The 26,442-nt window shown below is 32.7% G+C and overlaps 1 protein-coding gene across 1 annotated transcript in view; it reads right to left on the reverse strand.

The window, feature by feature from the left end:
* NAALADL2 (N-acetylated alpha-linked acidic dipeptidase like 2) overlaps positions 1–26,442 on the reverse strand; it is an 899,092-nt gene that overhangs the window by 152,110 nt on the left and 720,540 nt on the right. Inside the window, exon 11 of the mRNA XM_069471997.1 lies at positions 26,347–26,442. Coding sequence (XP_069328098.1) covers positions 26,347–26,442 — 96 coding nt within the window. The remainder of the gene's footprint in view (positions 1–26,346) is intronic.

The following is a 26,442-nucleotide window of genomic DNA, read 5'->3' on the forward strand; positions in this document are numbered from 1 at the left end:
TAGAATTAAATATACAAAACTCTTGTGTGAATATGAATAGTAAATGCCCTTTAAAAATCTAAAATTTAGGTGCTAAGCACACTGTTATGGACTAAATGTTTGTGTTCCCCCAAATTTACATGTTGAATCCCTCCGCTAGAGTGTGCTTGTATTTGGAGGTGGAGTTACTAAGGAAGAAATTATGGTTAAATGGGGTCAGAAGGGTGGGGCCTTGATGTGACAGGATTAGTGTCCTTATAAGGAGAGATACCAGAGACTTCTGTCTCTCTCTCTCTCTCTCTCTCTTCCTATGCACTGAGTGAAGGTCATGTAAGTACTCAGTGCCAAGGCAGCCATCTGCGGCCCAAGGGGAGAGCCCTTATCAGAGACCAACCCTCCTGGCACCCTGGTCTCCTAAACAGTGAGAAAATTAATTTCTGTTGTTTAAGCCACCTAGTCTGTGGTATTTTGTTATAGTGGCCAAGCAGACTAATGCCTGTGCCAACAATTTTTTTCAGAGCCACTTAAGGAACACTTGAGAGCTTGGCAGGAATCAGAGGGCCAGGAAAGAGTCTGTCTTCATTGCAAGTCTCTGATAAATCCAGTGGAGGCTTGGAGTCTAGAACTTCAACTGAAATGTGAGTAACTAGACTATTTCCTATGTTTCCTTTGTCATACTTCTTTCACAAAACTGTCTTTATTGTAATGAATAACAAGCAGTATTGGATTGAAGAGTTGATGGTCCTGAGGTTGGAGAACAGAATAAAGTGAGTTAAAATACTATGAAATAAATTGCTGATGCCATTATCTGCAGTTGTGGTCCATCTGTAGATTTTGTAAATAAATTATCTTTTCCTCACAGGCATCCAAGTCACTAATTACATGCAAACAGTAAGAATTAAACTTCTGCCAAAAGAATTATCTCTGTAGCCAATAGCAACTTCCTTTGGCAGGACAAATGTATTCACCAGCATTAAAAATACTTTATTTTTTATTTCGGAATTAAATACTTATAACTAGTTTCCAAAAGGGACAACTGAAGATATGAAGAGAGAAGACAAATGACCCTAGGCAAAGTATTTGATTTTTTTTATTGTAAAAGTAAAGCTTAACCTTATTATTTTTTCAGTTGAGATTTATAAGAGGAAAAGAACACCTTTTAAAAAAAGCTGTACTGCTTTCACGACATGCAATAAGGCTTAGTAATAATATTTTTGAAATAGAAAGTGCTTGGATCTAAGGAAAGTTCTGCAGAGTATACATGGATTGGACTTGATATCTAAGAGTGAAATTAAAAGAATCAATTGAAGCAAATACTCTGAAAGCATTTGCTGGCAAAGTATAAAAGTCTAAAACATATATGATATTGGCACATATTCAAAAGTAAGCTATCCTTTATAATTCAATAATGATTAAAATATGGAAGAAAACAAAAACAAAGAAAATTATCTGAATTTTAGAATGTTTCATTTGAATTGTTGCCAATAAGAATATAACAGCTCTAAATTCTCATTTAGTTTGTGTATTTTAAATATGAATCATATCCAGTTTTTTATATATTGGGCACAATCATGCCATAAACTTTCACATATATTATTTAATTTAATTATCTAATAAATCCTCCCCAAAGAATCCTTCTATGTCTCTATTTTATGCCCGTTTCTTACAGATGAGAAAATGAAGGGAAAATAGTGAAATAAGAGAAACTATCACCTGTTCTCTAGTCATAAAACAACAAAAGTGAAGTGAATATACAGTGGAAACTATTATAAGTGTTTACAGCTCTTATTACCCCCACCCCAAGGGTTCAATTGTGCTATCTTCCAGAAAAGTACCTAAAGCAAATCTCCAGTCATGTGAATTGGGACATGACAAGCTAGCATGAGACAGAATGGAAAGACAAAACATGGCCTTAGTGCTCACCACTTTGTGCTGAATGTTATTACAAAGCTCTACTGGGGGTACACCACATCTAGACCAAATCAACCTTGTAAAGTAATTGCTTTGCCTCTGATTGCTCTAAGGGAAATCCACAGACAATAAATACAGAACACTAACAAGTACAAAAAATGAGAGCTGCTGGCTAGAGACTTTCTTTTTGCCATGATGCCATAGTAACTGTCAAAGAAGTCCTCTGTGGACACTAATCTAAGTGCTGCACAGGCTCGTCTTACGCAGATAGTTCTTACATTTATACAGGGCTCCAGGTGCAAAGCACTTCACAAGCATTACCTGAAATCATTCCACTTCCCAGTAAATTGTGCTTCCTTCTGAAGCTTAAATAGAAGATACATCAACCAAAAACTTCCCATTAGATCTTAATCCTTATAAACTATTCATGGTTGTATCTAAGAGATTCCTTTGAAAATTATAGCATATGAAATCTATAATCAGATATTCAAACTGAATTTAATTGTCAAGACAAAATAATGGGAGAATAATCTGAATGTACTAATTATGGTCTGAAAGAAAGTTATAAGCATTGATATTTTAATGAAGAAGAATTCTCAACTGGAAAATTAAATTAATTTATATTCCTGTCTTTTGGCATAGAGTTTATTTTTGAGAGCTTAAATAATAGTCTAAAGAAAGGTACCTCCTTTCTCTTATGTCACACATGCCAGATATATGGGAACAATTCCCAATTTGCACATGCTATGTCACAGTTAGTGATAACACATAGGTAAGTTTGCATTTTTGAATTTTCAATAATTTATATGAAAAACTAATATTCATATTCAAAATAGCCTTAAGTGCCAGTTGCCTTGAAGAATAAAACTTATCAATATATCAGTTTTGAATCTTTTCAATAAATATTTTATAGCACTAAATGGTTAGTATTTTTGTAAATTATTATGTGTTGTATTAACATACATATTTTAATAATTAGAGCTAAGATTATTATTTAAAATATATTATCAAGAATATTTATTATACTTTCTACGTAGAAGTACAAATATTCATTTTATGTGGATGTATGTGTACAACTATATCTCCTTCAGAAAATATTTCTTTAATAAGAGAATAGAATCACACATTATTGGAAGTATGGGAAACCAAATTATTTCATGCGAGAGTAAATCCACAGCTATAGACTAGAAATTTATTACACTGCAAGAACTTTTCTCTAGACAAAATTACAAATTATTTACTTTCAGCTATCTTTTAAAAGATCTGTCCAAAGATACAGAAAACAATACTAACAACTATTTATAGTTTTCTTTTTTTTACTGCAGAGTTCAAAAAGCCTTATTGCATATTAGTTCATTCATTCTAACAGAATTTTTATTGCTTTTTTTCCTGTAATATAAAAAGTTCCTAAAAATCATTAGGTTTAAGATTTCATTTTTATGTGTTTATAAGACATCCAAGCTTATGTATAATAATAGAAACTCTTAACTCCAATGTATTCACTAAATTATGAAGGAGAGCCTTATCCTTAAACCTTATTTTACCTTGTATTTACCAAAATATATCCCATATCTATTTGGAAAATACTGATCTAAACAAAGTTAAACAGGCATCTTTACTTCACAGCTTTTGAAGGTCTCTGATTTAATAATGTGCTTTGTTACTATCTAGTAGTACATGTGATATGCAGCCTTCTCAAAAAAATTTTGACTCTAGATTCTCCTTCTTTTCCCCCTAGAGAAGCTTATATGCTCACTGTGTTACAGGGTCCACTTTGAGAATGCAACTGTAGGCTTTTGTGACTGGGAATCTAAAACATCATTACAGTAATGTTACCATGAATCATAATTTTTAGTGTAAAAAAGATAAAATTATTTTAAAAGTTAAGTAAAACATTGTGATGTTGAAACTGAGCTATGTGAATTTTTAAAATACATATTTTTTTAGGTCTGCCCATATAAATTTTAAAAGTAACATTACTCGACCAGCAACGATCACCTCAACTGGTCAGGAATTGCTCTCTACTACCATTCTCCACTGAAAGGAACCAGAGATCATTGAAAAAATGGTTGATTCATTTTGGGCAGGGAAAGTACAAGGTAGGTCAGAAAATCTTATGTCACGAAGCAAAGAAGCTGCTGATGATTAATGTGGGCAGGTCAAAAAATCTTAGGACAAAATTTAAAAGAGTTTTCTCTTATCAAAGTTAGGACAGCCTGAGTGTCTAATAGAAATGATTTTAATTAATGAAGACAGATTAAGTCTGTGAAAATGGAGATTGCAACTATAGGCTTTCAGATTGGGAATTTAAATATATAAAAACACTTAAAGAAAACCAAAAACATTTATTTTCTTACCACTTGTGGCAGCTGTTAAACTAACACCATGAAAATTTGTTATTAGAGAAAAATAATAAAACGTTTAACCTGCCTTTCCATAGAAACTGTATTTCAGGATCCTAAAAGAGTTTGATTTTAAAGAAGAATATCAGCTAACAAAGGCAGAATAAATGATAGAATTAGAAAATAATCATTTTACAATCTTTAGTAAAACTAGTGATTCTAGCAAGAATTATCAATTAGCATTAAATCTCCAGGGAAATGGATAATAGATGTGATTTGAGCTGATCAACACTATTTCTGCTTCTCCTCTGTCAGGACTGCATAGTAATAATGCATTTCCCTGTCCTTTGAAGTTAGGCAGAGCCACATGACTTGTTTTGTTCAACGATACATGAATAGAAGCAATATGTGCCACTTACAGGCAGAAACATTTAAGAGACACTGCATACTTGTCCATTTTGCCCTTTCCCTGCCTTGGTGATGATAAAGAGTATGTTTATATGGAGATATAATTCTGAGTCATCATATGCAGACTTTGAATCAATAAAAAATAAATTTTTGTTATTTTAAGCCACTGAAATGTTGAAACTTTTAGTTACTTCAGCATAACCTAGTCTTTTCTGACTATTATAATCATGATTGAACACTTGATTGTAATAGAGAAACACCACAGATATGATTTTCTGGTAACAAAGGAAAAAAAATATAACTGTATAACAGAGATCAGAATGTTATCACCTTCATCAAAGAGTCAGCTTTGGAATTACTGATGATGTGGCAACCAGGTAAGATGTGTCTCTGACGGAATGTGAAATGACATATATATACATCGTCTATTGTATTCTAACCAAAAATGCTTAAGATTAACATAATCAGATTTTTACCTCTAACTTCCAGTTTATAGAATATCATAGAGGAATAAGCTAAATGACTCTACAAATCCAGAAGGTAAAACTAATGACAGGACAATTAGCCTGGTCTCTTAAACACATCAGTTGTCATTAAAAAAAAAAATACAGAAAGAAGAGAAGCTTGGTCAAAAGCAATATGTATGTAAGCCCAAATTGCACCTGAGTTCGGATAAACTAGCCACAAAAAGTATATGGAAAACAGACAATTGGGGAAATTTTAATATGAACTAGATATTAATATTAGATAATATTGAATAATTGTTAGTAATTCCATTACATGTGATAATATTATTTTGAGTACTTAGGAACATGTTCTTACTGCTCAAATATTAATTCTGATATCTAGAAGTGAAATGTCACTTTTAAATATGTCAACATACTAAAGATAAGTCTTTAAAATGTCTACTATGAGTTACATACTTTGTGACAGAAATATCATTTTAAGCCTCTAAATGTAACAAATGTGAAATGAATTAAAACAAAGCTGAAAAGAAAAATATGGAGATTTAAACAATTTATATTTATGCTTTTAATTACATAAAAATTAATTTTAAGCTGGACCTCTAAAGGTTCTTCAAATTAACAAATATTACTTACTTTATACTGGATTTTCTTCACATCCTTTTCTTACTTTTTTAAATTTAATCATTGTCAGATCATTGAACCAATTACCACTCAGACAAGTCAGCTTTATAGTCTGCTGCTGTTTACTGCCAAATGAAAATCAATAGAATCAGTCATGATCATCGATTCTAAAGAGACTTTGAAAGCACCCAATTCATTGAGTTTTGGAAACCTTTTCATACTGTCTTGGAAACTTCCTTTCTTTCTCAAACAAAATGATATATCATGAGGTCCTATTGTGTCCCCTAACTCTCGTCTCCCTCTTCAGTCTGACTCATACCACCACTACCCTTGCTGTCTAGTTTCCGGTGACATGGACTTCTTTCATTTCCTAGAATAAACTGTACTCTTTATCTTCCCTCAAAGACCTCAGTCATGCAGATTTCTCTGCCTGACTCTTTTTCTTCTCTCTCTTTAAATAGATAATTTTTATATATATTTTAGATAAAAACTCAAAAATCACTTTTTAAGGAAAAATTTCCCAGACACCTCAGACTTGGTATAACTTCCCAAAGCTCTGCTCATATTCCAATGGTATTCTGTACTTTCTCTCAGAGCCTTAGCATAGTTTGTATTTATACATATATTTTTGTGCTATTTCTGTAGACGCTCAGCTCCATGAGAAAAATAATCATTCCTCTTTCGTTTACTGCTGTATCTTCTGCAACTAACACACAGCATCAAGCACTTGGAATGTATTTAATAAAGATTTGCCTCATGGCTATTTTGAATTTGGGGATGTGAGGCAGTATGAGATAAGGAAACACCGGGCAAGTATAGTTTCTTATCTTGTTCATTGTCATATCCCTGGATATACAGAGGTGCTAAATAAATATTTTTTGCATAAATAAAAGGGATTAGAGAAAAAACATTTTTATTGAGTCCTATTTCAGCTACGTACCATCTGTAATCATGATCCTCACTTCTGTGGGTATCAGTTAATTATCTATAAAATGAATTGTTTAAAGAATGACTTCTAAGGATACTTTGTGCTTAATGACTTTAAAACTAGGATTTTCAATTATTCACTTTGCTATTGCAATCACTGAATTTGATGCTAGTAATGAGAACAATCAACAGCCCTGGAATAAACAAGCATTTATTGGACAATTATATGTTGACTTTAATTCAAACCAATATCTCAGCAATGCTTTTGTGGAATTTGACAAGCTGATTTTTACATTTATATGGAAGTACAAATGACAAGAATAGTCAAGATACTCTTAAAAAAGAATTAGGTAGGGAACCATAAACTATCAGATAGGAAATCTTATTTTAGAATTATAAGGCTAAAACAATAGTACAGTTGTACAAAGATAGACAGAGGAATAGAATGGAAAGCCCAGAAACAAGCTCATACATACATGTAAACTTGATACATAATGCAGTTTTATTGTATAATCATTGGCATGATTATTCTCAATAAATTATGCTGAAAAGTGGAAATTGTAACCCTAACTAAATCACCACAATCATTATTATCTTCATGATCATGGTAGATTAAATATTTAAATGTGAAAAGAAAAATTATAAAGATTTATAAGAAACTATAACAATATTTTCTCAGAGTAGGTAAGAATTTAAGACACTCTGAGAACTAATCATAAAGGAAGAGTTTGGTAAACTAGATTATACTGAAATGAAGAACTGTTCATTAAAAAATATGAGGAACAAAAAAAGTAAAAACAAAAGTAAAAATCTAAGAGAAGATATTTGCAACACATGCAACTGACAAAAAGCTCATGGCCAGAATATATAAATGTTTCCTACAAATCAATAAAAAATGACAATCCAATTAAAAAATTGACAATGATTTTAATAGGCCCTTAGAAACATCCAGAAAACCCAAATTTCCAATACGCATATGTAAAGGCACTCAACTTCATTAACAATCAGAGAAAGATACATAATTCAAGACACAATTAGGCAGCCCTTACACATAGCAGATTGGCATAAACGAAAGAACAAAACAAAATCAAGTTTGGTAGAGGATCATACCAAAGAAAATTGTCATATGTGGGTTTCAAAAATTAAGACTACCTGCATCCCTTTAGCTCAATTATCAGGACTAAAAACTAAGATCCCCTCTGTGTCCATAACTATTTATTCCAGGAAATACTTACTTATGAAGACAAGAAAGGAAAGGAAAGGAAAGAAAGCGGGGAGGGAAGAAGGAAGAAAAAGAAAAAAGAGAATTTTCTAAGTGACAATAGGTAAGAGCTTTGAAGAAAAAGCTAGGTGAGAAGGTAGGGCTGAGGACTACTTTACATAGGGTCTCCAGGAAAAACCTCAGAGCAAAGTAACAATTGAATAGAGAGCTGAAAGAAGCCCAGGAGTGAGCCACCTGGATATTCAAGAAGGGAGTGTTCTAGAGAAAACTAGCCCTGAGACAGGAGGAAATTTACTGTGTCTGAAGAACAATGAAGAGTCCAGTGGGGCTGGAATAGAATGAGTGAACAAGAGGAGAAGTGGTAGCTAGAGTCAGAAAGGCCTTGGGTTTGAAACTTTGTCCAATGAAGTATGGGAGCCAATGAATAAATACATTCCTATTTCTTCCCCTGACTTTTGTAGGACCTGTCAGTCAGTTGCAAGGAATTGAGAAAGTAGTTGCCCACTGAAATGGCCAACTCAATGATGCATCTATGGATTGGCTCTCGCTGGTCCTGCTTAAAGGCCTCTGCAACACCACTACATGGCCTTTATTGTGACATTACTTAAACCATATTGTAATTTTTCTGGTTATATTTCCCATTAGATTTTAAATTTTGTGATATCAAAAACTATATACATATCTTCTTAAGTATTACATTATCATTAATTAGCACATAGTATGCATATTTATTTATTAAACATTTAATGTGTGATAGAATTAATATATTCTTCAAATAAATGATGGATAAGACAGTTAATGCTACTGTAAATAGAGAAAATTTTTCTATCTACTGTAACTATTTATGAAAAAAACAATATGGAGTAAAATGGTGACACTTCCTGAAAATCTGAATTAACCACTTATAATCTATGCATATCTCACCAAGTTACTTAATCTCTCTGAAACTCAGTTTTCACCTCTGTACAGTGGGAATAATAATGTTTTCTTCACAGACTTATTATGAGAATAAAGTGAGAATACATATATAACCAACAAATATTAGTCCTTTTCTCATAATTTTTAACATGAGGCAAAAACACCACCACTGAATACTTGCAATTTTTCACAGTTAAGGGTGCTGATAAATTAATATCATTGACATTTTTCTCTGATGGTTAAATCACCTTTCTACATCATTTGTGGTCTGTCACTTTTTTTCTTTACAATAATATATTGTTTTTTATTGTCCATCTATGGGTAATCTAGATGAAGAATGTTTTCTATATTTGACTTAAAAAAAAATGTGACCTGCAGAGGTTTAATAAAGCCCATATTGTTACAAAAAAGCAATAACCTTTCTTTGTTTTAAAATGCTTTTATTATTTCCTCAAGCCATATAACATAAAAACTATGGGTTTTTTTCTTTTCTTTTCAAACATATTTCCGCTTTCTAAGATTCTCATTAATCTCATGTTCATGCACTTACTACTTGGTCCCATGCTCCCAGCCATTCAGTATATCCATTCTGGCATATCCGTCTGTCTTCACACCCTCCTCCCACCGAGTAATCACTCCCCTTGATTAGTCAAGATTACTAATCACCATGAACAGACTTAATGAACAATAATTACTTGATCTGCCTTAGTCTCATTTCCAAACCAAGAGGTTTTAAAACATCCACTGTAAGCCTCAGCAAATGTTCATAGGGTGGGACAAAGGCAATATATGTAACCTAAACATTTGTACCCCCATAATATTCCAAAATAAAAATAAATAAATAAATAAATAAGTAAAAAGATTTTAAATGGAGAGGGCTTAAAAAATATTCAAGAACTGGTATATTAAAGAAAAAAAGACAGTAAGTAAAGGTATGGAGAAAATAATTCAGTTTATTAACCACAAAAATGTTCACTATTCTCTGAATAATTAAAAATAGGTTACATTTAAGAATAACGCTTTTGGGAAAACTGCCATGAGCAGAAGCCAGTTTGATAGTTCAGCCAGTGTGAACAGGTGAAGTAGTTAGTTACCAGGTCTAACTGTTTGCTAGAGAAGCTTTATGCAGGGCTTAATTCCTGTTACTTAACTGTGACTCCCAACTCCAGCTGCATGAGTGCAAACATGATGCTTGATCTGTAGCTGAAATATGGGCAAAGTACCTTCAAAGAAAAAGAGATTCTAGTTATTTAGCAATCACTGTAACCTCGAACTCCCGGGCTCAAGCAATCCTCCCTCCTCAGCCCCTTGAATAGCTAGCACTACAAGTGCATGCCACCATGCCTAGATAATTTACTTTCTATTTTTTTTTTTTTTTATTTTTTTATTTTTTTATTATATATATATTTTTTTTCAATTTAGTTTTACAGAATCAAAGAGTCTAACAGTATATCTTGTTAGATACAGTATGTCCTCATAATGTATACATTATTTCTTGTACAATGATATGAAATAATATGGAAAATATTCATGATAAATTATTAAGTGAACAGTGCAAGTTAAAAACAATAGTTTCATATTTTTTTCCCCACCCCCCCTTTCCCGAGTCAGCACCTTCAAGTGTCACCACTCCCCAAACGGTGTGCAATGCACTCGTTGTGCAGGCATACCCCCATCCCCTCCCCCACCCCCCACCCCAGTCTGATGTCCAATTGGTGTCATTCCCAGATTTGTATTTAGGTGATGATCAGGGAAACCAATTTTCTGGTGAGTACATGTGATGCTTGTTTTTCCATTCTTGGGATACTTCACTTAATATAATGGGTTCCAACTCTCTCCAGGAGAACCATAGAGATGTCGTATCTTCATCATTCCTTATAGCTGAGTAATATTCCATGGTATACATATACCACAGCTTACTAATCCAATCATGTATTGATGGGCATTTGGGTTGTTTCCACATCTTTGCTATTGTGAATTGTGCTGCTATAAACATTTGGGTACACGTGCCTTTGTTATAGAATGACCTTTTTTCCTTTGGGTATATGCCCAGTAATGAGATTGCTGGGTCAAATGGCAGGTCTACTTGAATCTGTTTAAGATACCTCCATAATGCTTTCCACAGGGGTTGCACTAGTTTGCAGTCCCACCAGCAGTGTATTAGTGTTCCTGTCTCTCCACACCCACGCCAACATGTGTTGTTTTGGGTTTTTTTGATAAAGGCCATTCTCACTGGGGTTAAGTGATATCTCATTGTGGTTTTGATTTGCATTTCCCTGATGATTAGAGATGTTGAACACTTTTTCATATGTTTGTTAGCCATTTTTATATCTTCTTTTGAAAAATTTCTATTCATGTCCTTTGCCCACTTTTTGATAGGGTTGCTTGATTTTTTCTTGCTGATTTTCCTGAGTTCTAAATAGATTCTTGTTATCAGTCCTTTATCTGATGTGTAGTATGCAAAAATTTTTTCCCATTCTGTAGGTGATCTGTTTATTCTCTGGACTGTTTCTTTGGCTGTGCAGAAGCTTTTTAGTTTAATCATGTCCCATTCATTTATTTTTGTTGCTGCTGTGATTGCCTTGGGGGTCTTCTTCATAAATTCTCTGCCTAGGCCAATGTCTGTAAGAGTCTTTCCTACATTTTCTTCTAGAATTCTGATTGTATCACGCCTAAGGTTTAAGTCTGTTATCCACCGTGATTTGATTTTTGTGAGAGGTGAAAGCTGTGGGTCCTGTTTCAGTCTTCTACAGGTGGCTAACCAATTCTCCCAGCACCATTTGTTGAATAGGGATTCTTGTCCCCGGAGTATATTCTTTCCCGCTTTGTCAAAAATTAGGTGACTATATGAGGATGGTTCTATATTTGGATTTTCTGTTGTGTTCCACTGGTCTGTGTCCCTGCACTTGTGCCAATACCAGGCTGTTTTAAGAACCACGGCCTTGTAGTATAGTTTGAGGTCTGGCAAATTAATACCTCCCATTTTGTTTTTATTGCTTAAAATTGCTTTTGCTATACGGGGTCTTCTTTGATTCCATACAAATTGTATAATTATTTTCTCTATGTCTGTAAAGAATGATGTTGGTAATTTAATAGGGATTGCATTGAATTTGTAGATCACTTTGGGTAGTATAGACATTTTAACAATGTTGATTCTTCCGATCCACGAGCATGGTATATTTTTCCATCTATTTGCAAGTTCTGCTATTTCTTTTCTCAGTGTTTCATAGTTTTCCTTATAGAGGTCCTTTACCTCTTTAGTTAGATATATACCTAGATATTTTATTTTCTTTGTTGCTATTTTGAAGGGTATTGAGTCTTTAATTTGGTTTTCCGATTGACTGTTACTGGCATATATAAATGCCTCTGATTTGTGTATATTAATTTTGTAGCCTGAGACTTTGCTGTATTCGTTAATCAATTCCAGGAGTCTCTTGGTTGAATCCTGGGGGTTTTCCAGATATAACATCATATCATCAGCAAAAAGTGAGAGTTTGATCTCTTCCTTCCCTATTTGGACTCCCTTGATTTTGCTCTCTTGCCTGATAGCTCTCGCAAGGACTTCCAATACTATGTTGAAAAGTAATGGAGACAATGGGCAGCCCTGTCTGGTTCCAGTTCTAAGTGGGAGTGCTTTCAGTTTTTCCCCATTCAGTATGATGTTGGCTGTGGGTTTGTCATATATGGCTTGTATCATTTTTAGGTAGGTTCCATCAATGCCTATTTTGTTAAGCGTTTTTATCATAAAAGGGTGTTGAATTTTGTCAAATGCTTTTTCTGCATCTAATGAGAGTATCATATGATTTTTGTTTTTGCTTCTATTTATGTGGTGAATTACATTTATAGATTTACGTATGTTGAACCACCCCTGCATCTCGGGGATGAAGCCCACTTGGTCGTGGTGGATTACTTTTTTGATAAGTACTTGGATTCGATTTGCTAGTATTTTATTGAAAATTTTTGCATCTATATTCATGAGGGAAATTGGTCTGTAGTTCTCTATTTTTGTTGAGTCCTTTCCAGGCTTTGGTATTAATGTTATATTGGCTTGGTAGAACGTGTTGGGGAGAACTCCATCCTTCTCAATATTGGAGAATAGTTTATGTAGGATGGGCACCAGTTCTTCTTTGTATGTATGGTAAAATTCAGGTGTGAACCCATCTGGACCAGGGCTTTTCTTTTTGGGAAGGTTTTTTATTGCTGTTTCGATTTCAGTTCTTGATATTGGTCTGTTCAGGTACTCTATTTCTTCCTGGTTGAGCCTGGGAAGACTATGTGTCTCTAAAAATTTGTCCATTTCCTCCACGTTCTCCAGTTTGTGTGCATAAAGATTTTTGTAGAATTCATAGATGATATCTTGTATGTCTGTAGCATCGGTTGTGATTTCTCCTTTCATGTTCCTAATGGAGGTTATTAGAGATTTTACTTTTGTGCTCTTGGTTAGTCTAGCCAGAGGTGTGTCTTTGAAAAGATAAACAAAATAGATACTTTCTATTTTTTATAGAGGTGAGTCATCACTATGTTGCGCAGGCTCATCTCAAACTCCTGGTCTCAAGTGATCCTTCCCTCTTGGCCTCCTAAAACAGACATGAGCCACCATCGTGCCTGGCATCCAAATGATAGATTTTAATCTGTTCAGGTTTCATGAAAATACGGATATCATTTATTTTAAAAGTAAAATATTTTGAATTTAATTGTGTAAGTAGCAATATTAAAAGATAAAGTGGCTGGGCACACTGGCTCACTCCAGTAATCCTAGCAATTTTGGAAACTGAGGCAGGAGACTCACTTAAGGCCAGAAGTTTAAGACCAGCCTGAGCAAAAGTGAGACCCCCGTCTCTACAAAACATAGAAAAATTAGCCAGTCATGGTGTGTGCACCTGTAGCCCCAGCTACTTAGGAGGCTGAGGCAGGAGGATCACTGGAGCCCAGGAGTTTGAGGTTGCAGTGAGCTATGATGACACCACTGCACTCTAGCCCAGGAGAGACAGCAAAACCCTGTCTCAAAAAGCTAATTCACTTGGATCCCTGTAACTAGTACCAAGAGAAGCTGTACCTGTGTAATCCATGTTGCCAATTGAGAGGATACAGCCATCCATCTATGGCAACTCTTAAAACTTAAAACACAAGATCTATGCAATGTGGCCACATTTTTTAAACACAACTTGGAATCAGTTTAATTTTGTGATAACTCACTGACATCAGGAAAATCTCCTAAAAATGGCAGCTTGATTGTCCCTAGGGTCCTCTGAAGGATGTGACTAAAATAGATGATGAACCATTTCAGTAAGCACATCTGAGTCTTCATTCTGGCTCTTTTTTATTTTATTTTTAATTTTTTTTAAAATTTCAAAATATTAAAGGGGTATAAATATTTTTGTTACATGGATACCTTGTATAATGCTTGAGTTGGAGGTTTTAGTGTGCCCATCACCAGAATAGTGTTCTTTGTACCTGATCTCTTTCTGGCTCTTTGCTGAGGAAATAAATGGCTAATAAAATGTGGAAAGGAATCACAGAATCCATCTTTTCTTTCCCTTGCCTTATAAATCAGTCAGTTATTTGGAGCAAATAACTATGGCATATAAATTGACTGACATTCAGGAGTTATGACTAATGTTTAATTTATTGTGTTCAGATAAGATTTATTATTACTTGAGGTAATAATCATATACTAATGGTTTAAATATTTTTTATTCATGTATTTTATAAAACTTTTTTTCATGTTTGCCACATATTCTTAATTTATCTGGAATGTATTTTTTCTCTTCTCAATTATTCTAAATGTCACACATTTCTTTTGTCTCTTCCTCCATTCTTCATATATGAAACTTATTGTTAACAGTCAAAACAAATAGCAACTAATGTAGTATCTCTATAGGTCCTAAATATACATCTATAATATTTCAATCCCTAACTCCATAAAATGTATTGTTACTAACATTTCAAGCACCTAACGAAAAGTGTATATTAAACTGCTAAATATAATGTCAACATCTTTGCTTTGTCTATGTATGACAAGAACTTTTAGGCTTTATAGAAGCTCTTATAAACTTCAACCAACATAGTAGTGGAAGTCCTAGCCAGGGCAATCACACAAGAGAAGGAAATCAAGGGCATCCAAAGGGGCAGAAAAGGTCTAACTATTGCTCTTTGCTGATGCTAGGATCTTATTTCTAGAAAACCCCAAAGATTCTGCCATGAGACTACTGGAATTGATAATAAATTCATCAAAGTCTCATGTTACAAAATCAATACACACAAATCAGTAGCATTCCTATACACTAACAATAATCAAACTGAGAACCAAATCAGAGACTCAAAACCCTTTACAACAGCAACAACAACAAAAAATACCTAGGAATATATTTAACTAAGGAGATGGGAGACCTCTACAGGGAGAACTATGAAACACTGAGGAAGGAAATAGCAGCAGTTGTAAAAAGATGGAAAACCATATCATGCTCATAGATCAGGAAAATCAACATTGTTAAAATGTCCGTACTACCCAAAGTGATGTACAGATTCAATGCAATCCCTATTAAAATACAAACCTCATTTTTCACAGATCTAGAAAAAAATAATTCTACGCTTCATATGGAATCAGAGAAGACCCCGAGTAGCCAAAGGAACCTTAAGCAAAAAGGACAAATTGGGAGGCATCAATTTACTAGACTTCAAGCTATACTACAAAACTATAGTCACCAAAACAACATGATACTGGCACAAGAACAGAGACATAGACCAATGGAACAGGACTGAGAACCCAGATATAAAACCATCTTTATATAACCATCTAATCTTTGACAAATCAGACAAAAATATACACTGGGGAAAAGAATCCCTATTCAATAAATGATGCTGGGAAAATTGGATAGCCACACATAGAAGACTGAAACAGGATTCGCACCTCTTACCTCTCACAAAAATCCACTTGTAATGAATAACAGAACTAAACCTAAGGCTTGAAACCTAGAATTCTAAGAATTCTAGAAAAAAACGTTGGAAAACTCTTATAGACATCAGCCTAGGCAAAGAATTTATGAAGACCCCCAAAGCAATCACAGCAACAATGAAAATAAATAATCAAATTAAAAAGCTTCTGCACAGTCAAAGAAATTATCATTAGCATGAATAGATATCCTATAGAATAAAAGAAAATATTTGCATGCTATACATCCAATAAAGGGCTGATAACTAGAATCTATATAGAACTCAGGAAAATCAGGAAGAAGAAAATTAAACAACTCCATCAAAAAGTGGGCAAAGGACATGAACAGAAACTTTTCAAAAGAAGATAGACTTATGGCCAACAAACATATGAAAAAATGCTCAACATCTCTAATCATCAGGGAAATGCAAATCAAAACCACAGTGAGATATTAAAGTCCTAAAACAAAAAATGCTGGCATGAATGCAGAGAGATAAGAATACTCACTCATACACTGCTGGTGGAACTGCAAACTAGTACAACCTCTATGGAAAGTAGTATGAAAATACCTCAAAGAACCAAAAGTAGAACTACCATTTGATCCAGTAATCCCACACCACTGGGTATATACCCAGAGGAAAAAAAAGACATTCTATAAAAAAGACACCTGCACTCAAATGTTTATAGCAGCACAATTCACAGTTGCAAAGATGTGGAAACAACCCAAGTGCCCATGAATACATGACTGGATTAATAAAATGTAGTATATGTATACCACAGAGTACTACTCGGCCATAAAAAAAATGGCGAACTATTGTATTAGCCTATTGTATTATCCTGGATAGAGCTGGAGCCCATTCTTCTAAGTGAAGTATCACAAGAATTGAAAAACAAACACTACATGTACCATTAAATTGGTACTATTCAATCAGTAATGTGCACATATGGGAAGTAACATTTATAGGGTGTCGGGGAGGTGGGAGTAGGGAGTAGGGGCTGGGTAAATTCACAAATGAGTGCACTTTTAGCTCTGACTCGGGTGGTGTAAAGGCAATTTATTTAACCATAGTGTTTGTACCCCCGTGATACTCTGAAATTAAAAAATAAATAAAAAATAAAAATAAAATAAAAAAATAAAAAGAAATTTGAAACTTTCATTTGGTAGACTTATCACTGATATGACCATGCCATGTATCAAGTACAAACATCTCTCAGACTGGGACATGAGAAATCTAATTGGGGCATGAGTAAATGCTGACAGCCAAGTTGAAGAATATTTAGAGTGCATAATGTCACAATATCTGTATGCTTATTTCATTACATTGGCAATTATGGATTATTAGTTAAAATATGGATCAATGTTGCAATGGAGAAATAGTAATAAGTGCAAATGAATTAATGATCACTTGTTCTGTAAACAAAATCTGTTAAATGTAAAGTCCTTGGGTAATCACTGAAATGAAACATTTAAATATCCTGCTATTATACTCTGGTTTCTCTTCAGAGCGTATAAATTTTTCACTTTAAATATACTGCTGTATACAGAGGCATACATTCAAACACTGATGAGAATACTAGCCTTTTAAGATCAGAAGGAACTGTGTCTTACAATATTTTATGTTTTTAGCAATGCCTCATATTTTGAATATATTGCTGTCCAAAAAATTGGTCATTTGTTAGGTACTTCAGTTAGCACGTAGGCTTCCTCACCATAGTGGAGCCTCTTAAATCAATGATTTCTTGAAGGTTCTAAGGGCAATCCACCTCTTTAAAGATAAAGGGTTATAACTAATGAGCATTTTAGATCCAGGTTGGCAAAAGGTTTTTCTCATCTGTCAAATCCAATCAATTTGTAGTGGCAGCATAAGGTGATACACTGAGCATGACTCAGTCTCAGAGTGAGTATTGTCATTACATGCAGATGGGCAGGAAAAGAGATTTACTTCATGAATATGGTGAGGTTTTCTTTAACCCTTCTTATTAAGCCCATTTCATACTCCACAGGATGCAATGAAACTCTGGGAATAAATGTAATTACCAAACTCATTTTATAAATACTTCCCATATTGTATTTTACTCGCTTTTTTCCATCTCCTGTTCCATTTCAAGTGGTTATGATGGCTAGATATAACAGTATATAGCAACCTATTAGAAATGTCTCCATTGTTTAGCACTGGTTTTGCATTTTCCAAAATACTAATTCTTACTCCTTTGTGGACAACAGCATTGCTATAATTTTTGGAAGATTTGGTGGTTGTCTCTGCAACACTATTGCTACTGTGCAACTCATGCTATTTTGCAGCAGCCACCTGTTAGGAAGGAATGAGGTTAACACAGAAAAGAATGATTGTCCTAAATTAATCAGGGTAACTTTAATTTCTTTTCCACAGTGATCACTTTATATAAACCAGGCCTAATTCAATTAGCATAATTATTTCCCTGGTCATAAGGAATGGTTTAAAATAGAACATGAGACAATTCAGACCACTAAGATGGAGGCCAATTTTGCTGGGGCTTTCTAGAAATCAGCATCATTGCTGTTCTGAAAAAGTCACCAGAAGAGGCTCTCTCTTGCTTTGACAGTATTAGGTACAGATGTGGTTCTAGGAACTGCTGACAGCATTCTTCTACTATGAAGAAATTCCACTGGAAAAATATCCAACATAGTGAAGGGCAGAACTGAGAGGATAACGGATATATGAATCTGGAGCTGAGTTTGGACCCTCCTGAAGCATGCTTCCTCTAGACTTTTTGGTTACATGACTCAATAAAATTCCTCTATTTTTATTAAACAAGATTGCATGTGGACCTTTACTAATAGCAAACAAAAACATTCTATTTACTTGTTTTTAATTTTTAAAGGAAATGTCTCTAAAGTGCACTACTCTCTTTTTTGCTTTCTTAGAAATCAGTAATTATGAGGATCATAGGTCTTTTTCTTAAAGACTTGGGAATATAACTTAAAGACAATTGTTCATTACTGTTTTATTGTAGAATGCAGAAATATTACTATTTGAACCTCCACTATGTGGTGTAAAGCCACTGTAATTTCAAATGTAATGAAATTCAAGGCTTTAATTTTATAAAATTAAATGCACATATTAATAAATAAACCCTAATTGGGCCAAAATAGATATTGTTTCTCTATCACATTTAAACACAAATATGCTTGATTTCTTCAAATTTAATTCTTGCTCAGTTCCTAAAATTCTATGCAATATCATAAAATGTCCATAGTTTGGGAATACATTAAATCAATCCTAAAATACCAATTTCTGTGAACTCTTCAAGAGACATTTCATTATTGAAATTTAGCATCTAATACATGCTAAAAGAAATATGCAATTTTGAACATTTTCTGCATTACACCAACAATAGGAGAATATACAGTACCAAAGTTTAGTAAAGAAAACCAAAGAAGAACAGTATGGTATTCAGAATTTCTTGGAAAAGAAGACAGCTAGATATAGAGATATGTAGATACAGCTATGGATATCGATACAGATATACATCTTCTCTGGCTTTACCTATGTCACACATACACACACACAGTTTAGGATTTTCCAAGGAACAATACTGAAAGTAATTAGCACTGAAAATCTGTATCATTAATTAGTTCATATCATATGGGGGGTGTGTGTGTGCATGCACGTGCATGTAGGGGAATCTTTTATTACAGTTACCATGGTGGCAATAGGTACTGTGTCCAGGACACTTAATATCAAGATCAAAGTCTATTATAACACGCTCCAACAGCCTTCTCATATACTTCTGTTATGTTGTTATATTAGATTTTTTTTTTAAAAGAAGTAGATATTGCCTGAAGCTTTAAAATTTTTTATTATCCCAAAAGTTTGTTTCAACAGCATTTTTTGGAAGGACATTTGACCTTTCTACCTGGAGTTAATCTGCTGTCCATTCACTATTCTGCCTTTTGCCTCTGTACTTCTATACTGCTTTGAGAATGGTATTATCCAAGAATGGCATGAAAAGATGGTCTTTTCTTCAAAATGATGGAATAATACACAAATTAACATCAATATTCTATTTCAAGTTATTGACAGAACCTTAAAATAGGAAGGACTTATATTTAGAGCATATAAAATTCAATTATCACCAAAAATGTTACTTTATGGAATGAGACTAATACTCCCTGAATTAGATGTGAAAATTTCTTTGAAGTAGTTTTACTGTATTTGTAAAAGATTGTCACATTATTTATAGGCGATCACAGAAATTTCTGTTGATTTATACAACTAGTATATTTATATTATGTAACAAATATATGTTAAAATAAGTCTTTATGTATATATAAAAGAAAAAATGTATGGTCAGAGAATAACCGCCTTTCTACTTTTTCCTATCTTAATATGCACTAATAACTCTTCGTATAAAGTAGCATTTGGCAAAATATCTACTTTGATGATTAACTTCAGTTTAAAAAGAGTCAAATTTTGACAATTACTTATTGGGTAATAATTCACTTTTGAGTAATAAAAACAAAGATAAACTGACAGTATAAAGCATGCATTTAGAAAGTATAATATTTGTGCAGTATAATGAAAAACAATAAACCAAACCTCTCTAGGCAAGAGAAAATATAGTCAGTACAATCTTCAATTTCAGTAAATGAAGATATTGAGTTTAATTATGCATTTATGAAGAAAATACACACCTATAATATTTCCTGTTCGAAGCATAAGGGGTTGGTTTTAATATACAGTTACCTCCCTTGAGTAGCTTCAACAAATATTCTTTATTACAAAATACAATCTCTGCATTGAAAATACATATTTGGGATATATTTTGGTTTAGCTCATGTCATGAAAATATAAAGTATAGATCTCTATGGAGACATTTGCATCTAGTAACAATAATTTGACATAGTGGGAAAAATTGCAAATTAAAAAAAAAGGCTTTAAATCCACAGCTTCAGAATAACCTCAAATGTGCACATATGCAGACTAAAGAACATCCTTAAACTTGCTTTCCTAAATAGAATACAATATTTTCATATTTTGCCCAAATAATATATCAACATTAGAGATACTTGGAAGACACTCAGATTTGCTCCTTCATATTACAAATTATAGCCAGATTTTCTAAGCATTAAAAAAAAAAAAAAAAAAAAAAACTGTATCAGAAATTCTAACCTAATGAATACAATTTGCCTTTGAAACTCAAAAAAATAAATAAAAGATATTTGGCCTTTTCTTTTTTCTCTTACTTTATATAAGGCTACAGAGATATATTTTTCAAAGCTATAGCTTAGAATGGCATTTCAAGGGAAACTAAATAATTCTATTTTTTAGTCTGCCTCTCTATTTTATAGTTATAAAATGAGTAAATTGTATTAAGTTTTCCTTTGTCACATTCTATGAATCTTAATATAACTGGTACAAACATTTTTTTAAATAATGTTTTAAAATAATTGCAAGTTTATATTTCACAAGTCATGTATTTAAAATGGTATATTAGCAAATATGATTCTATTAATCAAAGTGATCAAGGTTAATTAACTCTAAAGGATGATTGACAGCCAAATGCAATTAATATTAACTGAAATGGTTAAGAATTAAAATTATTTAAATTTTTTTATCATTGAAGACACCATCAATAACCTTTATTCATACCACTGTGAAATTGAGTTAAAATTTATAGCTATAAAGTAAGGGCAAATATAACTATTTTGCTAGAATACAAACTATATAAGAATTACTAATCTTGATTCCTAGGCTTTACATAAATATTGCCTTATTCTGAAATTTCATATCACTGTTACACTTTCTCCTCATTTATAATGAGAATCAATATATAGTATTCCTACTACTTTCTCTTTGTGATATTGTAATACTCAAACAATTTTAATAAAAAATTCTGTTTACATATTCCATAAGACAGGAAAAATGTATATCCATTTAAGAACAATATTTTTGAAAGCTTTATATTATTAATAGTGTATGTCCCATACAATTTAAAAATAAGGAATTTTTTTTCTTAAACAAGGTGGGAAAAGGAATGAAAGGATGAATAAACATATTTCTTGAAGAAATTCACAAGCAGAATTAGGTCATTTGCTGGTTTCCATGGTACCACACATATAAAGCATTTTTGTTTCAATGGATGTACCATTCATATTCAGAGATTTTTATATATAATATAGAGCATTTGAGGTGCCATATGAAAGGTACTATTAATCCAATAACATAATAGATAGAATCTTCCTCTGGCACCCTAAATGTCCTATATTCACATTTTATTTTAAAATCTTTTTCATCTTAAATGTAGCTATAGGATTTTGTTTAGTTTGTTTAGATACAAGTTATCAGTCATCATTAATTGAGTGTCTATTATGGACAGAATTTTAGCAAGAATATACTAATAAAATATATTAAATACAAAACAAATATAAAATAAATATAGGACATTACATTTGTTAAAAGTAAAGAAATAGGTAACAAGCCATGTGGAGCTTTTTATTGAATACAGCAAAAATCTGAAGATAAGGCATAAATGAAGAGGAAAATAGTCAAGAATTCCAAGTAATTGGTTCAAAAGTTATAGTGAGTGAGCAATTGATTGGGTGAATATACTTTTGAACATTTTCTCCTTATAATGTTTTTTTCTTGTGGATTGCATGAAACACCTTATCCTGAGTCTGTTCTCCTCTTTCTTTCTCTTCCTCTTCATGATTGTTGCCAGGGTAACGTCATCTACATCATCAGCGATGATGAAAATATTCTATAATCTATACTGTCAAATACAATAGCCACTAGCATACATGGTGTAAATTGTGTCTAATGCTACTGAGGAATTGAACTTCTAATTTTATTTAATCTAAATTTCTTTTTAATTTAAAACCACACATGACTAGTGGTTACTATATTTAACAGTGCATTTCTAGAACCTACTTATTTCTGAGTGCCAACCTCATATATCCCACTGCCTCCTCAATGTATCTGCTTAGATACCCTAGAGCACTCCAAAAGTCCACCGTCCAATGTCAAATTCAGTATCACTTTCTCCAAACCAGCCCCTAATTTAGTTAATAATTACTCAATAATATCAACTTTGCCTAAGATAGAACTATTGAAATTATCCTTCACTCTTCACTGTATTTCACATCCTATTTGTGGTATAACCTGTCATTCAGTGTTAAAATGGTCTCTCAAATGTCTTCTGTTTTCTAAAATACATATAATTATTTTTCACACACCATCACCAACTACCTGATCTTTAAATACTGTCAAAAGAAACTCATTGACATTAAGATAAAGTTGAAATTCCTTAAATTCCTCAAATGTCACCTCTCCAGTGAATTCTTCAAATCTCTTAGAGGCAAAGTTCCATTTTCCTTCCTTCCACACTTTGTTCACATTAATATCATCTCTTTTAGCATACTATATGATAATGATTTACTTACTTAGTTTATTCCCTTGAACCTACTCCTGTGTATTAATTGTCTTTGTATTTCAAGTGTTTTGCTGCATATTTGGCTTATATTAGACTACTAGGATGCTTAAACAACTAATAACAATTTATAAGCTAAATGCTGAAGATTTAAAACATAACAGAAAATTCCTGGGTGTAGAAGGAGAAATAAGCCTATTACAGAACATGAATCCATGGTGATTTTTATTCATTTATTAAAGGATTAAGCAGCTAGAACTGATATTGGTATTTAATTCATGTTTAGTCTTTGAAGAAATTATTATGCCTTCTATGATAATTAAAAAAAAAAACCAGATGCTACTTTTTAAAGGTAATTATGGAGGCTAAAAAAAAAAGAATCTTCAACATTGATACAGCATATGTCACCCTTGGGCAACTTTATATTGTATCACCTGTCATTGGAGCCATGATGAATTACACATTTTGACATCGATATTGAGCCTCATTCATTACTTTCTTAGGTTCTATGCTTTCTTTCAAAAAGACAAATGCCAAGACAAATTCAAACTTTGCAAAGTAAAACAAAAAGAACTATAGGACAACACTGAAAAACTACCTTCAAGGACTCACAGTTAATATCCTCCCTATGAAGATAGTTCATTTATTTATTATTTTTTATTTCAAAATATTAAGGGAGTACAAGATTTTCGGTGACATGGATGAATTGTATAATAATTTAAATTCAGCAAAGCCCCAATCACAAATTATTAACTTTCTAATACATAGGAATTATAATTTAATTTGACATAAAGACATACTTGTGATCCATAGCAAAGGCCTAGAATGCAAAGAGTGACTGACGTGGAAAGGACGATATATTGCATCACATGTATATACTTATATTAACTATGTATTTATTATATTTATTTAATTAGATAATATAAAATATGCGATTGTGCAATGGTGGTATGCCAAATACAAACTTTTATTGGGAGAAATAAAATCACTTCTAGTTTCTTAAAAATGATTTAATATTAGTATAATAATAATTTTGCTTCATAATTTTACCAAGTGTCTCTCATAATTCATATCATCTTGTTATAATTGAGAATTGAGAATTCATATCTAGCCAGGCTTTTTTATTCAAAGTTGAATGTTAATTCTGTAATATCACACTACTATACAGAATAGAAGTGTACTAAATGTGATATTCTGTGATAATACCACTATTATCCTTACTGAAACAAAGTATTCTAAAGATCTCAACTCTTCACAAATTAAGTGTTATTCTCCATCTGTACACACTATCTTAGTGTATTCTCAACACTTAATTAGTTTCATTAAATGTTTTTATATCTATGTTATAGATATAAATATATATGTAAAGTAAAAACAAAATTCAGAAAATGCAAGTAAGGGCCTACTTTAAAGATTTTAGCACTAGTATTTTTTAATGTGTCAATAATACCTAATTAAATACATACTATATTTCTAGAGAAAATGTATACATACATCTCTTTTAACTTCACAGAATCCTAGTGAGGAAGGGCATTATCAATGAGTTCTTTTTTGATGTAGAAAATAAAATAAAGTTCTACCAAATAAAATAACAATTTGGTAGCACAGATAAAACTAAAATCCATGCTCCTTATTTCCTAGTTATGCATTCGACCCCTGTATATTTAATAGGTGATTTTATTTTGCTGTTGGTAAAAGAAAATTTGACAGTAAAATGAAGTAAATACTTTGTTTTATGGTTCCTCAGTTCTGCAATTGGTGAAACAAGACTGAACTTATGAAGCCCAATTTCTTCCTTTGGCCTGTGTCTGCACCTTGAGTGCAGGTAGACATGATGATTGAGGACCAGAATCAACATTATATAAATGTATAGGGTTATAAAAAATCTCACAGAACTCTTCCTTCTGCACTTAAGCAACTTTTATTTTTTTTATTTTTTTTTTATTTTTTCATAGACATAGAATTCTTCCCAACATCTACTTAATGAGTTAACTAAATATCTGCTTATGCATCAAATATATTTGAAAACATATGTAAAATATGTACCAATATCTATGAATGAATTTGTTATCTTTTCTGTAACGGTCCCTTATTTTCTGTCTGCTTCACACTAATTTTTTTTTAATTGTGTATGTTTAATTGTGTATGTTTAATTGTGTATGTTTTTTTAATTGTGTATGTTGTGTACGTTCTATGCTCCATTATTCCATCCCTGCTTCCCATTCCTGCTTCCCAACATGTTCTCAGGAGTTATGGTTCTTAAATGTGGTCAAGACCTCAGGCATCTAAAGTCAGTGTGTGTTTATATCTCTGAAATCAAAAGCCTAGCATTTTCTCTGGCTGGAGATTTCACATGCTAGACACTATCATCTCATTAAATATTTGATGTCAGCACAGTCTCAAATTGCCCCTTCCACAAAAATCCTTGATTTGCCCAATCCACAGGACAGCAAAAAAAATGGAGAAAATATTACTATTCCATTGCTCTAAAATTCTGATATGCTTTGTTTAAAAATAAATAAATATAGACTTTAAGTATCAAGAATATTTGAATGAATATATATATTTATTGTGTATATATATTCATTTAAATGTATATTTATCATACATATATAGTCATCTGTATATATTCACATATATATAATCTCCAGGTGTTAGGAATGCAGCTAAGATTTTGAATACTAAAAAGGTATTTTGGGTCCACTTCTATCTTGCTACATCCAAATAATAATGGACGGTGGAGATATTAAAAACTAAATTAAGTGACAGGGATAAGCTTTGTGTTAGATGATTTTGCCAAGAATAATAAATGTATAGTTAAGATTCAGTTATTTTGAACTTAGAAGAATTTTAAGCAAAATGTAATTCAAGCTCCTCTTATTTTAAAGTTGAGAAAAAAGGCAAGCGGCTGGGGGGTGGAAAGTTCAGAAAGCGGCTTCTCTCATTACTCCGCCCTTTCAAGGGCAGGGTTTGACCAGCCTACTAGAAAGAATTTGAAGATACCTCAAAGAGCTACAAATGGAACTGCGATTTGATCCAGCAATAGCACTATTGGGCATCTACCCAAAGGAACAAAAGTCATTCTATAATAAAGACATCTGCACTTGAATGTTTATGGCAGCACAATTCACTATGGCAAGGATGTGGAAACAACCCAAGTGCAAAGAACAAAACTTTCCCAACCTGTTTATGAATGCATTTGTCCCCTACCTTGGTAATAGTTTCATGAAGTTTGAAAAAAGGATCCATTTCTTCAATTTTTGTTGCATGTCTAGGAAAAAGAGCCTCGGAGAGAAAACTTGGAGC

The sequence above is a fragment of the Eulemur rufifrons genome, chromosome 7 (assembly GCF_041146395.1).
Source record: "Eulemur rufifrons isolate Redbay chromosome 7, OSU_ERuf_1, whole genome shotgun sequence".
NCBI lineage: Eukaryota > Metazoa > Chordata > Mammalia > Primates > Lemuridae > Eulemur > Eulemur rufifrons.